Source organism: Mesoplodon bidens (genome assembly GCF_964165515.1).
Source record: "Mesoplodon bidens genome assembly, chromosome: 14".
Taxonomy (NCBI): domain Eukaryota; kingdom Metazoa; phylum Chordata; class Mammalia; order Artiodactyla; family Ziphiidae; genus Mesoplodon; species Mesoplodon bidens.
Window position 1 is genome coordinate 10,530,632 of NC_138170.1, and position 15,898 is coordinate 10,546,529.

General features: G+C 42.7%; 1 protein-coding gene across 3 annotated transcripts in view; it reads left to right on the forward strand.

Annotated features, from left to right (window-relative positions):
* Window positions 1-1,086: 1,086 nt before the first annotated feature.
* The window catches only part of KDM3A (lysine demethylase 3A), a 54,642-nt gene continuing 39,830 nt past the window's right edge, over window positions 1,087-15,898 (forward strand). For 2 of the 3 annotated variants that reach the window (XM_081254451.1, XM_081254452.1), the window contains exons 1-7: window positions 1,087-1,208; window positions 1,748-1,962; window positions 9,790-9,945; window positions 11,165-11,275; window positions 14,199-14,301; window positions 14,996-15,120; window positions 15,757-15,829. In XM_081254451.1, the coding sequence (XP_081110577.1) occupies window positions 1,777-1,962; window positions 9,790-9,945; window positions 11,165-11,275; window positions 14,199-14,301; window positions 14,996-15,120; window positions 15,757-15,829 (754 nt within the window). In that variant the 5' untranslated portion in view covers window positions 1,087-1,208; window positions 1,748-1,776. Of the gene's footprint in view, window positions 1,209-1,747; window positions 1,963-2,958; window positions 3,157-9,789; window positions 9,946-11,164; window positions 11,276-14,198; window positions 14,302-14,995; window positions 15,121-15,756; window positions 15,830-15,898 lie in introns of those variants that run through there. The other variant, XM_081254453.1, reaches the window with a different exon arrangement.

A 15,898-nucleotide genomic window follows, 5' to 3' on the forward strand; every position in this document is an offset into this window, starting at 1 on the left:
GTAAAATTGGGAGCTTGAGTTCTTAATCTTCATTTAATCTAAAGATTAAATGTGATGCCAGGTCAAGCACCAGCCTTTATAAAATAAGAGATCTTCAATTACTTCATTCCATTTTTTTCTTCGTTCAACCAAAAAACTTCAGGTCCAAAAGACACAATCACCCCTCAACTCCTTTGTCCTTCAAAGTCACCTCCTCTTCATATCTCTTACATCATTATGACCTTGATCTAGTCTTTCCATTTCATTGTAAGACTCAGAATGTCTTTTCATCCTCCCTTTACATTAACAAACAAAAAGAAAAAAACCCATTCTGCATTGTACTGAACGGCATCTTTTGCTTTAGATTTAATTAACGTCATTTCCCAGGGACTCCATGCCTTTCCTCATGTTTCCTTCAAAATGGCGGACTTTAGACATTCCATGATCAGCACCACGTGCGCCTGCGCCTCCCGCGGCCATTTCGCCCAGCAGCCCAAGCTCCAGCCTCTGCTCCGCGAAGCGCCTGCGCACGAGTCTCCAGAGCACCATCGCTCCTCCCTCTAGCTGAGTACGCTTCAAACCGCACGTTCCTGTCCCTTCCCTCCCCCGCTGACTCTGCACCGCCCTCACCCCTTTCCTGTGAGATTCTTCCGCCAAGTGAAAAGCCTATCTTCGGTCGACAGCCCACGCACTTGAAAAGCAATCCAATAAGCACTTACAGCCGTGGGGTACGCCATTCAGTCTTATCTGTGCACCAGTGCAATTTTTCTCTGGGTCCTAAAGTTAATGACCGATTTCTCTGGACTTTTTTGCATCCCGTGAGGCAACAAATGGAAAGAATGGCTGTGGCGGAGGGATCCCTCGCTTACGCTCGGTGTACTTTAACCTAATGGGGGTCGTCCGGGAGTCGGAAGGGGGAGGGGAAAGGGAGGAGGCAGCCGAGGAATTGTTTTTTTCTCTCGCCCCGCCCTCGCCGGGGCGGCCAATGGCGATGGGCTCCTTCCCCACGAGTCTCGCCCACCTCCTTGGATTCAGCCAATGAACGATGGAAGCGGCTCCGAGGGGGCGGGCCCGGGAGGCTGTGCGTGTCTTGTGAGAGCTCTAGAACCAAGTCAGAGAGCTAGAGTCGGCTGGGCGGCTGGAAACGGTGGCCGCCGCCGGTGACTCAGGGAGGCGGGAGGCGGGGTAAGAGCGCCGCGGCCTCGGCTGAGGGGAGCGGAGGAAGAAAGGTGAAGGCGCCAAGCCCGCGGCCCCGCCGCCCCCGCGCTGCGGCGCAGATTGGGGGTCTGCGGCCGAGTAGAAGGGTGTCGGGGCGGGGCGGCGGGGCAAGTGCGGAACGGCGGGCTCACCCCTCCCGCCGGGCTGCCCGGGGCGGGGACCCGGCCGCCTGGGACGGGCCCTCTGCTTCGGGGCCTTTTCTTTTCCGGGGTGAGGGGCGAACACTTTCAGATCCACTTAAGCCACAGATAATTCTCCCCTCACTCTGTCTGCGTTTAGGTTTCAGGTTTTGGAAAAGCGAAAGTTGGGAGAGCCAGGGTCACGCGACGCTTGGGCCAGTGTTTGCGGTGGGGGAGGGATCGGGGAGCGGGGAGGGCGCGGGTGGAGAGATCGGGTGCGGGGTCCTCCGTCTCACCCGCCGCCGCGTGGGGTCCACTCCTCCGATCGGGGTTAGGACGCTTTCCTCCGCCCTGGCCTCCCCCACCGACCTCTCTTCCCGGCCCCCTCCCGCCGGCCGCCCCCGTTGCATTTTGTTTTTGTGTTTTTGCAGGGAGGAGCCCTGCCTGCAGCGTTGGAACCATGGTGCTCACGCTCGGAGAAAGTTGGCCAGTATTGGTAGGGAAGCGATTCCTCAGCCTGTCCGCAGCCGACGGCAGCGACGGCGGCCACGACAGCTGGGACTTGGAGCGCGTCGCCGAGTGGCCCTGGCTCTCCGGGACCATTCGAGCCGTCTCCCACACCGACGTTACTAAGAAGGATCTGAAGGTAAAACCGGCTCCCGGGCCTCGGCAGTCGGACGTTTCCTAGTTACCTTGGTAACGAGACAGCCAGCAACCCTCCCTCCCCTTTTCTGAAAAGGCGACCAGAAAGTTGGCATCTGATCTGAAGGTGCAGAAAAGTAGACCTTGAAAGTCTTTGAAATGGTGTGTAGAGCGAGGTGTGTTTGGCCTAGAGTTGCCCGTGTTTAATGATGGGCTTAGGGTTGCTCAGACATGATTAGTTACTGCACGCGCTGTGCCTCATTAGGGCTGTACGATGATTTCTGCGAAGGGGGAGTGTCGTTGGGCAAGTGGGTGACGTTTGGAATCATTGAGAATTGAGCGGTAGTGCTTAGAAGTGCTTTCAGTCGGGTTTTTTGTCGGTTCCTTCTAATTTCTTCACCCAGCTTCTTAAACTTTCAGACTTAGAAGTGTGAGTGTAGAGGAAGGAGCTTAATTCTCTTCAGTATATTAAGGTGGTTATTTGTCCGTATATGGTGGGTCAGGGCAGGAGTTGGTTCCTGGTCGTCTCTGATGAGTCTGTGAGTGGGTGTGGGATATGACCATATATGGAGGGCTGGGGTGGAGCTGCCCCTTATATGGTGTGTTGGAGGGATGGCTTTGAAATATTCCATTTGAGTGTTTGAGGGGAGGGAGAGAAATGGGAACAAGTGCGGCCAGTGATTTTTCATCAGAATGACACGCAGAACCTTTTTCAGTTAGATCTTTTCAAAAAGAGATGAATTCTGATCGTACTCCCTAGTAGAAGTATTGGTGTGAAAGGATTGTGTGGAAACTACCAGTGAGGAAGCCATTGTACCAACAAAGACTCCTTTGTGCAAAAATAACTGAAAAAAGGTTCCCAACAAAGACTCCGAAGTGGTGATAACTTGAAGGAAGCTTGTCAGAACGGAAGAGCTTTCCATCCTGGGTAACGGATGTGTTTCAGTATCTTCACTTGGTCATTATCTTTGCTTTTTCTTGAAAACTGCTCAAATAAGGGAAGCAAGTTTTCGCATTGGCAGTTGAATATGTGTTGATTGCTGAAACACTGTTCAAGGAATTGGCATAACCTGTGTTCTGACCCGGAAAGTTTTGACCCTTGAGCCCACCTTCTTAATCATAGTGCTCCCTGATCAAAGGTTCTGCCACCAGAGGACTCCTGTCGTACACTGTGAAATTTGGTTTCACTCCTAGCAAGGTGCGTTCTGATGTTTACAGAAAAAAGGTAATGTGGTACAGCCTATTTGCTTAGGCTAATAATCTTTCTCAATAAAATGGGCTTTGTGTAGTAGATTACAGTCACAGTTATGGCGGTTTACTTCACCTGCCAAGTAAAATTTTCTCTACTGCATTTGTTTTTACCCGATTTGAGTGGAAACAAGATTAATCCTTACAGTCTTTAGTTCTTTGGCAGATGATGAGAGACTAGGTGTTTCCTTACTCAGCAGTGATTGCGGACCTGTTGGGTTAGGAAGGGAATCTAGGAGGTCCTTTATGTGTGTTCTTTTTAATCTCCACATCTCCCCCACCCCCAGCCTTTGAAGTGGTGGTGATATCTTCATTTTCAGAATAAAGAAATAGATTTAGGAAAGGAAATCTTGTCCAGACTTGCATAGTTAGCTGCCAAGTGACAGAGGGAGCATTGGAATCCAAGTTTGGCTTTGTGTGTCTTCCACTGCACTAAGGTGCCTAACCTGGAGATGACGGGGATTTTAATTCAAGAACAATTTTGACTATAGTGGATTTTTTGCTTTACCTACAGACTTCACAACTCAGCCCTCATGTAAGAAATCTACTCAGTTTCTCTTTTCCAATCATCATTTATTGCTGCATTCCTTAATTGAGTAGCGGATACAGTAATTGGTGTAAGTTTAAGGGCATGTTGTGTTAGCAAAAACAGTTTTTGAAACATTGAAACCAATTGTGTTCTGCGAGATGCAGGTAGGAACTGAGTAACTAAGACAACGCCTAAGACCTGGGCTTAGGGATATTGAGTTTTGGGGAGTGGGTTGGGGGGCCGCAATGAATATGAATGAATGAAATTCAAGTAGTGTGCAACTGTTTTAGTACTGATAGAAGTACAAGTCTGTCTAGACTGACTTGCTTCCTTAGTTGAGGTTGAAATTAATGAGACCAAGGCTTGTTAACTTTGTTTCATCTAGAGAAAGACTTTGTAACAAAGACTTTGTAACAAAGTCACTTACTCAGATACAATGTTTAGTAGTTGATTACAAAGAAGTTAGGTGAAGACATAATAGATACTTATCATGCAGTAAGTACTTTTATCACAAAAATTCTAGACAGTAAACCACATTTTTTAGTGTTAGAAATTGAGGCTTAAACAAGTTAAATAACTTGCCCAAGTTTGTCCCCAGACCTTAAACACTAGGCTTTAATATTCAGATAGAGTGAGGTTAGGGCAACTCTATTTTGCTGGGTTCAGTATCCCCAGCACTGAGAACATTGCTTGGCATGTAGTTTTTGCTAAAATATTTGACCAAATGAAGGAATCATAAAATTATTACTTGTATATAGAAAAGCAGTTTAGAAATTATCTTCCGATGGAGCATTGGCATTCTCTTTAACTGGGATAACAACAGATCTTAATTAGGTGTGACTACAAGGACTTCTTTTTTTTTTTTTTTTTTTTACATCTTTATTGGAATATAATTGCTTTACAATGGTGTGTTAATCTCTGCTCTATAACAAAGTGAATCAGTTATACATATACATATGTCCCCATATCTCCTCCCTCTTGTGTCTCCCTCCCTCCCTATCCCACCCATCCAGGTGGTCACAAAGCACCGAGCTGATCTCCCTGTGCTATGCGGCTGCTTCCCACTAGCTATCTATTTTACGTTTGGTAGTGTGTATATGTCCACGCCACTCTCTCACTTTGTATAAGGACTTCTTTAACCTTATTTTTATGCTACTTGGTTTACTGGAGTGTGAGGCAGACTGCTTCCTCACCGGCTTTGTTCTGCGCATGCTGGGAACGCCCTCCTTCCCCAGCGTATTTGTCCGGGTCTTTTCCTTGCTTTGAACCTACTTTTTCCTTGAGTCTTCTGACCCGTCTTCTTCTTTGTGTTTTTTTTCTGTGGTACGCGTGCCTCTCACTGCTGTGGCCTCTCCCGTTGCGGAGCACAGGCTCCGGATGCGCAGGCTCGGTGGCCATGGCTCACGGGCCCAGCCAATCCTCGGCATGCGGGAACCCCCCGGACCGGGGCACGAACCCGTGTCCCCTGCATCGGCAGGCGGACTCTCAACCACTGCGCCACCAGGGAAGCCCTCTTCTGCCCCTTGTTAGTTCTTTAGGATGTCTTTAGCAGATCACTACTACTTGCCGACTACGTGTACCATTTCCTGCTGTTAAAACCCTTTTTGGCAATTGGATGCCTTGACCAATCAATGCCTGGTTTTTTCATCCTTGCATACAGTTGAAACTTGAATGTTGGTGGATTCTGTTGTCAGTCAACCCATGTAAAATGAGAAACTCTTAGCACAGTGTAATAAAAAGTGTTTACCCCTATAATTGAATGCTAGACTCTGGGATTTTAGATAAGAGTCTAGGTATAAGAAGACATAAATGAAGCATAATGAATTCCTAATTTGTGAAGTAGTGAAATAAGTGGTATTCTGTACTCTGGTACCGGGCATAGAGTAGACATGTCATTAAAAACTTCGTGATTAAAAACCATGCCATTGTGTAAGTGCCTACTTTGAAACTTGGAAACATTTTACTTGGCCATTCTGATAGTTTTCATAATCATATACTTAGGTAAGATTAGTGTATACTAAAATTGGAGGTTTTGAGGTTAGCTTGATTAGATAATATTAATTCATATATCTTAAAGGAAAGAGATTGAGCTTTCTGGGAAGAACAGCTTGAACTAATTAACTTGAAATATCCAACATCTGGTCAAGAAATTTTATAGGCTAATAGGCACGTATTTACAAAATGCCCTATTTTTTATAGTGTTTATTTATTTTTACTTGTTGACAGTTTGCTTTATTTATTTATTTATTTATGGCTGTGTTGTGTCTTCATTTCTGTGCCAGGGTTTTCTCTAGTTGTGGCAAGCGGGGGCCGCTCTTCATCGCGGTGCGCGGGCCTCTCACTGTCGTGGCCTCTCTTGTTGCGGAGCACAGGCTCCAGACGTGCAGGCTCAGTAGTTGTGGCTCACGGGCCCAGTTGCTCTGCGGCACGTGGGATCTTCCTGGACCAGGGCTCGAACCCGTGTCCCCTGCATTAGCAGGCAGATTCTCAACCACTGTGCCACCAGGGAAGCCCACCCTATTTTTTAAAAAGGAAATTTGGGAATTATAGGTAGTAAGTTGTAATTAATAGGCCTTAAACTGGCCTTTGGAGTCAGACAGCACAGATAACATCTCCTTTGTGGACGAAGGGATTGTGGAGGAAAGCACACAATTTAGAATGAGAACTAGTTGTATCTGTCACTTTGCAGGAGCTTGGTCAAATCACATTAGTTCCCCCTGAATTTGAACTCTTACCGTTGATTTTTTTTAATAGAAATTTCTGTAAAAGAGGCTTTTGATGGGGGAGTGTCCTTATATATAGAGCTTCGGACCTCAAGGCACAAATGAAAGATATGTGGTTATGATAAATAGGAAACTTTTTAAAGAATGTTTAAGAAAGCTCACAACTTGTTGGTTTCATTATATTTTTTTAAAAGTCATCTTTTTAAATGTGAAGTTTTGACCAACACAACCTAATACTTCAAAGTATTATTATTTATTTTTAAAGAACTAAACTTAATTTTCAGATTACTCAAAAATTGAGATATAGGGACTTCCCTGGTGGCACAGTGGTTAAGAATCCGCCTGCCAGTGCAGGGGACACGGGTTCGAGCCCTGGTCCAGGAAGATCCCACATGCCGCAGAGCAACTGAGCCTGTGCGCCACAACTACTGAGCCTGTGCTCTAGAGCCTGTGAGCCACAAGTAATGAGCCCGTGTGCCACAACTCCTGAAGCCCGTGTGCCTAGAGCCCATGCTCCGCAACAAGAGAAGCCACCACAGTGAGAAGACTGCGCACCGCAACAAAGAGTAGCACCACTCGCCACAACTAGAGAAAGCCTGCGCGCAGCAATGAAGACCCAATGCAGCCAAAAATAATAAATAAATAAATTTATATTTTAAAAATTGAGATATAAAGAGGGACCTTGTCTAAAATTTGGTTTAGGGTTGATCATAAGCTTTATAGATAGCTTATAGATATGATAAGAATTGTGATATTACATACGATTTGGGAAGCCACTTAAGATCTTAAGATTACTTTTTTTCTGAGTAGATGTTAGATAATCATATTGAAGTCTTCCTCCCTCCATTCCTAACTGAAGAAGTGATACTCTGATAAATTAAGATTTGAATTACCACGGAGGTCTTAAAACTACCTAGTCTCCTTGCTAGATACTTAACATAAACTGCCTTTAAAATCTACCTAACAATTCAGTGAAGGGTGGGTGTTCGTACTTTCATTCTGAAGCTACCAGAACACAAGCTTCAGAGAGCTTAGCTTCTTGACCTGGGTACAGTTAATTGGTTTCCTTTGTAATCCTACATATTTTATTTTATGCATGTAAAATCATTCTAAGAAGGCTTCAACATAGCTGGTATTCAAACCCAGATCTCTCTGGTTCTGATGTGTGTAGATGTGCATTCCTCTTACACTACATTGATGGGAAAACTGTCATCCAAAGCTAAGTTGGGTTTGAGGTTGATGTGCTGTGGGGCAAAAAGACTAGGGGAGATGTCAGAGGACCTGGATTCTGTGGCTAGGCAAACAGAAAGGAAGATAGGCAGTCTCTGAAGCCCGATGTGAAGGACCACTGGTTGGTTATGGTGATGGGTGGAATACATAGAACCAAGGTGGAGTACGCAGGGCCTTGTCACATAGTAGGTGCTTAACACATTTACACTTATTCTGTAATAACTGCAAGGTTAAAAGCCTGCCATACCAAGAAGATATGCAGCTTCTCAGCGGAAGTTGCCTGAGAAATTAGGGGTGCCTGTTTTGTGGTTGGGGGAGAAGGATAGGATGGGTCTCAAATTTCATTGATTTTAAAGATTGATAGTCTATAGCCATAAAACTGGAAAAGTTTGGCATTGAGGCTAGTGGTGTATCAGTTGGGAACTTCTTGTCTTCCAAATGGATGAGAGAAACAAGGTAAAAGCCCAATTCAGAGAGAAATTTATTCATTCAACAAGTATTCGAGTACTGACTGATGAAATACATGGTAAGTAAAAGACAGACTTTGACCGATTAGAGTGTTAAATATGTCAATCAGTTAACCACAAATAAATAATTCAAAATGTGGATTAGTGCTACGAAGGAAGAGTACAGAGTTCTGAGTACAATTAGCAAGGGACTTCTCTTGGGAGAGAGAGGGGCTCTTTGGTAAGGGACGGCTTCCTTGAGGAAAGGATTTTTGAACTGGGTTCTGATGAATAAATGGAAATTAAATAAACTTTTTTAAGTTAAAGGTTGAAAAGGGAGATATGATTGTCTATGAAATTATGAAGTGTTGATAGATTTATTAACTAATTCTTTGAAAACAAAAATGAGGCATCACTCTATTAAGAGGAGAGCTTTTAAATCAAATTAAAATAGTGATTTTTTTTTGGATTTTTTTTTTTTTTTGCGGTACGCGGGCCTCTCACTGTCGTGTCCTCTCCCGTTGCGGAGCACAGGCTCCGGACGCGCAGGCTCAGCGGCCATGGCTCACGGGCCCAGCCGCTCCGCGGCATGTGGGATCTTCCCGGACCGGGGCACAAACCCGTGTCCCCTGCATTGGCAGGTGGACTCTCAACCACTGTGCCATCAGGGAAGCCCAAAATAGTGATTTTTTACACTGAATATTGAGGGAGTTTATTGTATGTCAGTTAAAACATAAGAAACATTTAAAAAGACTTAGAGTAAATTAAAGGGTAGCATATTCATAATGGGTTAAGGAAGCTAAGGTGTTTGGTACATTTATATGACTTCTAAGGTTTTGTGACTGATTCCTACTTATGGGTTACTGTCAGAGACCCACTTTTGGACTGAATTCTTTTTTTATGTTTTAAAATATCTGTACAAATTAGAAGGGTTTTAACTTTAGGGCTAAAAGGTATTTTGCAGATCAGAAGCAGAAAACTTCATAGTTACTTGGAAAATAGTATTTCAAAGGTAGTTTAATTTTCATGTAAGAAGTTAGAGGTAGTTTTGGAAAATTCTGGAGTCCCTTATCAATTACTTATTTCTCTATTTAGCAAAGTTGTCTTGGATTTCAAACTCTGAGGTAAATTTCCCAGTTTATTCAACTCAGAGCATTGAAAGCGCCTCGTGCTGAGTCCTGCTGCTACCAGAGGGATTCAGAAGCCAGTGGTGGATTGTGTTGATGGGCGGTCATCTTAAACTCACTGACAATGTCAACATAGAATTACAATGCCCTGCGAGAAGTACTTCGGGTTTCAGATTTCTGTCTTTCAATTCTCAGAGCTCTGATGTCTAATTAACATATGTAAAAACCTTCTACTTGGGGGTTCCTTTTTGTTAAGGCTTCCCAGAGGTTACTTTGAGGGCAGTGACTGGTCTCCATATCCCTTGACTCTGCTTCCCAAAGTGGTTTGGGAGCCAAAGCTTGTTGGTTAGACTAACAGATCTGGTTAGTTTATTGTGGGTTTAGAAGGGAAGTAAGAGAGCAGGAGTCGGGGGCAGCATATTCAGATACAAGACTCGAGTAGAATGGTGAGGGTATAATTCAACTTAGGCATTTTTCATGTTTATTTTTGTTAATCAAGTCTGCTTTCCTTCAATTCTGTTTGTTTAGGTGTGTGTGGAGTTTGATGGGGAATCTTGGAGGAAGAGAAGATGGATAGATGTCTACAGCCTTCTAAGGAGAGCCTTTTTAGTGGAACATAACTTGGTTTTGGCTGAACGAAAGTCTCCTGATGTTTCTGAACGAATTGTTCAGTGGCCTGCGATAGTGAGTAAAACTCGGGCTTATTTGAACTCCTGAGTAGAGGGTATTTCACCCGTTATGAATGAAACAGGGAAAATCTATACGTAATGCCTATATTTGGTCCTCTGGAAAATAATAGTACAGAGATATGACAATGTAGAAGATTCAGAAAAACCCCCAGGACCTCCTGTCAGCCCTGCTAGGAGCCCTGCAACTCTGACCCTTGACTTTTCTTGGGCCTCAGTTTCTTCACTTGAAAAGTCGGGGGTGGAGGTCATGGGGGGAACGTCTAGTCTAGGTCAGTGGTTAGAAACCAGCAGATATATACAGACATACAGATCTTTTTGGTTTGACCCTCACAGTGTTTTAAGAAAATCTAAATTAGTTGCCTACCTTTAAAAAATGTAGAGAATGTCCTTAAAAATCTAGAGTTCCAGTTTTTCTTGGAAAAATGGCAAGATACGGCAACACTGGAGCCTCATAGCAATTCCTTATCGCAACAGTAGGCTGAAGGGGAAAAGTAGCTGTTGCCTGGCCCCTGTAAGGGTTTCCACTTTTGGTCTCATGATCTTTAAGGTTCCCTCTGGCTCACAGTTCTTTGGCTTTAAAGATGCTGGCAGTCAGTATATGACTATGCCATTTCCACACCATAACGTCTGGTGCAGTTAAAGGAAAATAGTGATCAGGAGAGGACAGTTAAGGCTATTTGAGACATGAGCTGGGGCTTGAAGGAGGAAGGGGCAGATTGGATAGTTGAAAGGCTAAGAGGGTGATTGAAAGGCTGACCAGCTTGTGAAGGGCCTGCATGCCCGTGTGAGCAAAGTTAAGATCTTGCCCATGGGTGAGAAGAGCTGCTGGAGATGTTTGAGTGACGTCACGTTTTGTTTAAAGTTGTGTTTTACTCTTTGTATTTTTTCCCCCATCTATTAAGAATTTGCTAAAAACATGGCCCTGTCGCCCCACAAAAATGTACATAAAGCAATATTTTGCATAAATTTGGGGGAAGCCATACATCTGTGGACCCAGACCTATATGTTAATGACTCAAATGTGTATCTCATTTAAATTATTGATTCTGGAGTGCTCCTGTTGTGGTTGCATAAATAGTTATTATTGAGATACTGGTAGTAAATAAACAACTGAATGGCTTTATCTCTTTCCATGTGTATGGAAAATTGCCAGTCCCCATTTTCAGAATTATGCTGGCAGCAGTTATGATGCCAAAACATTTTCTTTTGTTTCAGATGTACAGATCTCTGCTGGACAAAGCTGGTTTGGGATCCATAACGTCTATTCGCTTTTTAGGAGATCAACAAAGAGTATTTCTTTCTAAAGACCTTTTAAAGCCTATACAGGTAAAACTCGGAAACAGTCTTAAACCCTAAAAATAGAAATACAAACTCCTTTAATATGAGAACGAACATATTGACGTTGATTGCTCTCATTCAGATATCTAACAGAGAAAAGGACCCATCTTATGAGCAGCTGAGTTGTCAGACATCACTGCTCAGTGTTAGCTGTTGGGTTGGTACTGTTTATTTGGGGTTGGAAGGACAGACGTACTACAATTGATGATGTGTGTGTATAGAAACACCTAGGTGATACGAAGATAATTTCTAAGACTATCATTCATATATATACATATATCTGTATATATATATATATATATGTCAGTCCTGATTATTTAAGGATTCTGTATTTGGGAACTTGCTTACTTGCTAAAATATATTTGTAACCCCCCAGTCAGGACTTTGGTGCTTTCATGGTCATTCACAGACATGTGCAGAGTGGTGAAAATTTTCAGTTGTCTGACACACGTTCCCAGCTGAGGTTGAATAAGGTGACATTCTGCCTTCTTATTTCCTCTCTTCTACTGTAAACAAGTGTCCTTGTCAAGGTCTATTTAGTACTGCATTTTTGTGCTTTTTGGTTGGTGATCTCACTGTTTAAAGTGGCCCCCAAGGGGAGTGCTGAAGTGCTCGCTAGTGTTCCTAAGTGCAGGGAGGCTGTGATGTGTCTTAGGGAGAAAATACATGCGTTAGATGAGCTGCATTCAGCCATGAGGTGTAGTGGCCATGAGTTCGAGGTTAGTATTGCAGCAATATATACTAAATCATGTGTTTTTCAACAGAAACACATAAAACAAGGTTATGTATTGATTGGTTGACAACAGTGTTGTGACCAGAGGCTTGAAGGAACCTAACCCCATCTTTCCCCTAGGAATGGTTCAGTGTTCACTAATGCAGTGTTTGTGGTGACTTAACATAACTACCACAAACAATGTGAATCGTGTGTGTGTGTGTGTGTGTGTGTGTGTGTATGCGTGTTCATATTCTTTCCAATTAGCTTGCAGAACTCCCTCCTTTTTCTTGACAACATTTAGGCTCTTGGGTCTTGCTCGTGTGTGATTTTTTTCCTTAAATGTTGGGAGGGAGGGGAAGAACACACAGATTACCGCCACACATCACTACCTTGGGAATAATGTTGGTCTTATAATAACATTGGGTTTTTTTGTTTCGTTTTGTTTTTTTGCGGTACGCGGGCCTCTCACTGTTGTTGGCCTCTCCCGTTGCGGAGCACAGGCTCCGGACGTGTAGGCTCAGCGGCCATGGCTCACGGGCCCAGCCGCTTCACGGCATGTGGGATCTTCCCAGACTGGGACACGAACCCGCGTCCCCTGCATCGGCAGGCAGACTCTCAACCCAATGCCACCAGGGAAGCCCTAACATTGGTTTTTTTATGTGTCATTTGTGAAGCTTAGTAACCCCCTTTACCCACTTCTGTTTTGTGACCTGACTTGTTTCTATGGCCTGTAGAACAATTAAACCAGTTTATTTGCTGAAAGACTGTTTAGGACCAAGGGTCATTACCATTGCTGGGCCTTGGCATTGACTTTTCTCTACTCAAGTCTTACTTTTACTTCCATGTCCTCGAAGTGAGTGAAAACAAGATTCACACTCTGAACCCTATTTTATAATGTTTAAGTAAATGGAACAGAGGAAGATGCTTTTACTTAATTGCAGACACAAGTTATCTTCATATGTCAAATAGACATCTTGATATTTTTCCTACATTAAAAGGCAGAATGACTGCTCTTAAGGACCAAGGAGCATACAGCAGGGGCTGTGGATGTCTGCTTCACTGAGCAGTAGAGTAGTTTTTACTTCTTAGCATTGTTTTCGGGACAGTTCTGTTTTATATCTTTCATGGGTTTAACCTTTTCAGTTTTGTTTCTTGAGGTTGAAAAAGGTCAGTAAGTTTTATTTATTTAAGAGCCCTTTGTGGCTTGCCCCATTAACATGATATTTTACCGTGTAGTAGGAATTGGAGAACACATTTAAATTTTTTGAAATTGCAGTAGCATGAAAAAAAAAAAAAAACACGGCCCGTTCTGGTTATTAATGTTGAGCTCTTACGAAACCCCTAGTTTAAGTCTAATGTTATTTGGCTTAAGAAATTTTTCCAGCACGGCCTCTCTAAGAGACTGTTCTTTCCAATGGGAGAAATGGATGAACTGTTTTTGGCCACTGTGTACCCATTTCACATGCAGAAAAGCATGAAGGCCTGATACTGGAAGGGCTTCTGTGCTATACAGTTTGGCTTTGGCAGGTTCCTCCTATTGACAGTCTGTATACATTTATCATAACTGAGTGTACACACAAAGCCAGAGCACTGTGGAATAGTGCCAAAAATAGAGCTGCCAAGAATTGAATGTTTCAAAGCTGGCTTGCTGAAGGCTTAACGCTATTCATTCAGATTTAGTCCTTCCTCACCCCCACGCCCCCCTTCGTAAACAAGAATGCATTTGGAATTCTAGTTAGGGTAAATGAATCTGTGTGAAATGATGTTTGTTAAAAACAGCAATTTCAGTGAATTGACTCTATGGATCTAAGTGATTTCTATGTATGTGTCTTTTGCCCCTTGCATTTGGAGCTGTGATTTCCCTAATCCATAGAGTTTGGGATACAGAGTATTTTTGACATGAACTGACTAGCTAGTTTGTTTGCTTATTATACTTAAACTTTGAGCCACTCTTAGTATCTGTCTTGCTCTTAGCTTGGGGTGACTTCACTTCTGTCTACCTTATATTTGTGATGGTTTGATGGTTTCCTACTATTTGACCAGTCTAATTCATTGGAGTTGCAATGGTTTGCTGCCATCAAATGGCTAAGTGACACTACTTTAATCCCTGTGATTAAACTGATTGAAATATCCACTGGAATTTAAACAACTCTTCTTACTTGTTACCTTAAAATGTAATGATTTTCCCTTTTTCAGGATGTAAACAATCTTCGACTTTCACTTATCGATAATCATAATGTCAGTAAAGAATTTCAAGCTTTGATTGTGAAACATTTGGATGAAAGCCATCTTTTACAAGGTAAGAAGCTATGTTTTAGCGCTTCTCACTCATTTGCTCATTAAAAATTCTAATTTGTTAGAAATTCTTTGGCTGCTTTTCCCATGCAACTAGATGAGTGAAGGACTTTATTCTGTAATGTATTCTAAAGCCTGTGAAATTTGGAAAGCTCAGGGATCATGTGAAGACTATAAAAGTGAAGTAGATATTAAACACGCTCAGCTGTATTTTGACATGGAATTTGGTATGTTTGGAATTTCAGTCTTATAAAATTAAAGCATTAATTTGGTAATCTTGATCTTGCCATTTACTGTTATTGATTTTCTTGGTCAATTTCACAATTGTAAGTATTTTATCAGACTTAGCAGTTTTGCTGAGTGAGGTTCCTGAATTTGGATCCTCTAAAACTCTGCATAGGAGAATGAGTTACGTCTCAATGTGCTATCTGATACTACATGGTCTGATACAAATGCTAGAATAAATACATTGCAAGTCTAAGATAAATCAGTAGAAAAGTGAAGCTTAAAAATAGTTTAAATTTTCTCCTAGCTTTGCTGAAATGCCTGTCTTCTTGGATTTATAGCAGTATCTTTTAATGTTTACTTTTTGTCTACTGCATTTTTAAAGACTTGGGAAAAGATGATCCTGGGTAATGGTGCTGTTGGGAGATAATGCATATTGCTCTAAGGATTTTTTTTATTTTTACTTTTTTAAGGTGACAAAAACTTAGTTGGTTCAGAAGTAAAAATTTATAGCTTGGATCCATCTACTCAGTGGTTTTCTGCAACCATTGTAAATGGAAACCCAACATCAAAAACTCTTCAAGTCAACTGTGAGGAGGTAAGGATGATGATAATTGTGTGTAAGATAACTTGACAGGGAAAGATAATTATAAAAAGGAATTATAGTATCTTATAGGAGCTAAACACTTTTATTATTTTATATTAAAATATCAGAGTAGAAAAAAATCTCAATTATTTTTAAAAGAAGTTATATGTAAGAAGCCCCTATTGTTTGTTTTTTTAATAAATGTTAATTAATTAATTAATTTACGGCTGCGTTGGGCCTTCACTGCTGCACACGGGCTTTCTCTAGTTGCAGCGAGCAGGGGGGCTACTCTTCGTTGTAGTGCGCGGGCTTCTCATTGTGGTGGCTTCTCTTGTTGCGGAGCAGGGGCTCTAGGTGTGCGGGCTTCAGTAGTGTGTGGCACACGTGCTCAGTAGTTGTGGCTTGTGGGTTCTAGAGCGCAGGCTCAGTAGTTGTGGTGCACGGGCTTAGTTGCTCTGTGGCATGTGGGATCTTCCCGGACCAGGGCTCGAACCCGTGTCCCCTGCATTGGCAGGCGGATTCTTAACCACTGCGCCACCAGGGAAGTCCCAGAAGCCCCTACTGTTATGTTGATAGAGCTAATTTCTGGTGTGTTCCTGAGCATTTTAAAATTTCCCAGTATCTTTGTTTTATTTATTTGTTTTTAAGATTCCAGCACTGAAAATTGTCGATCCATCACTGATTCATGTTGAAGTTGTACATGATAACTTTGTGACATGTGGTAAGATACACTGTTTGATTAAAATCTTTGTTCTCCTTCCCCGTTTATCCTTCTCACATTAGGAGAAAC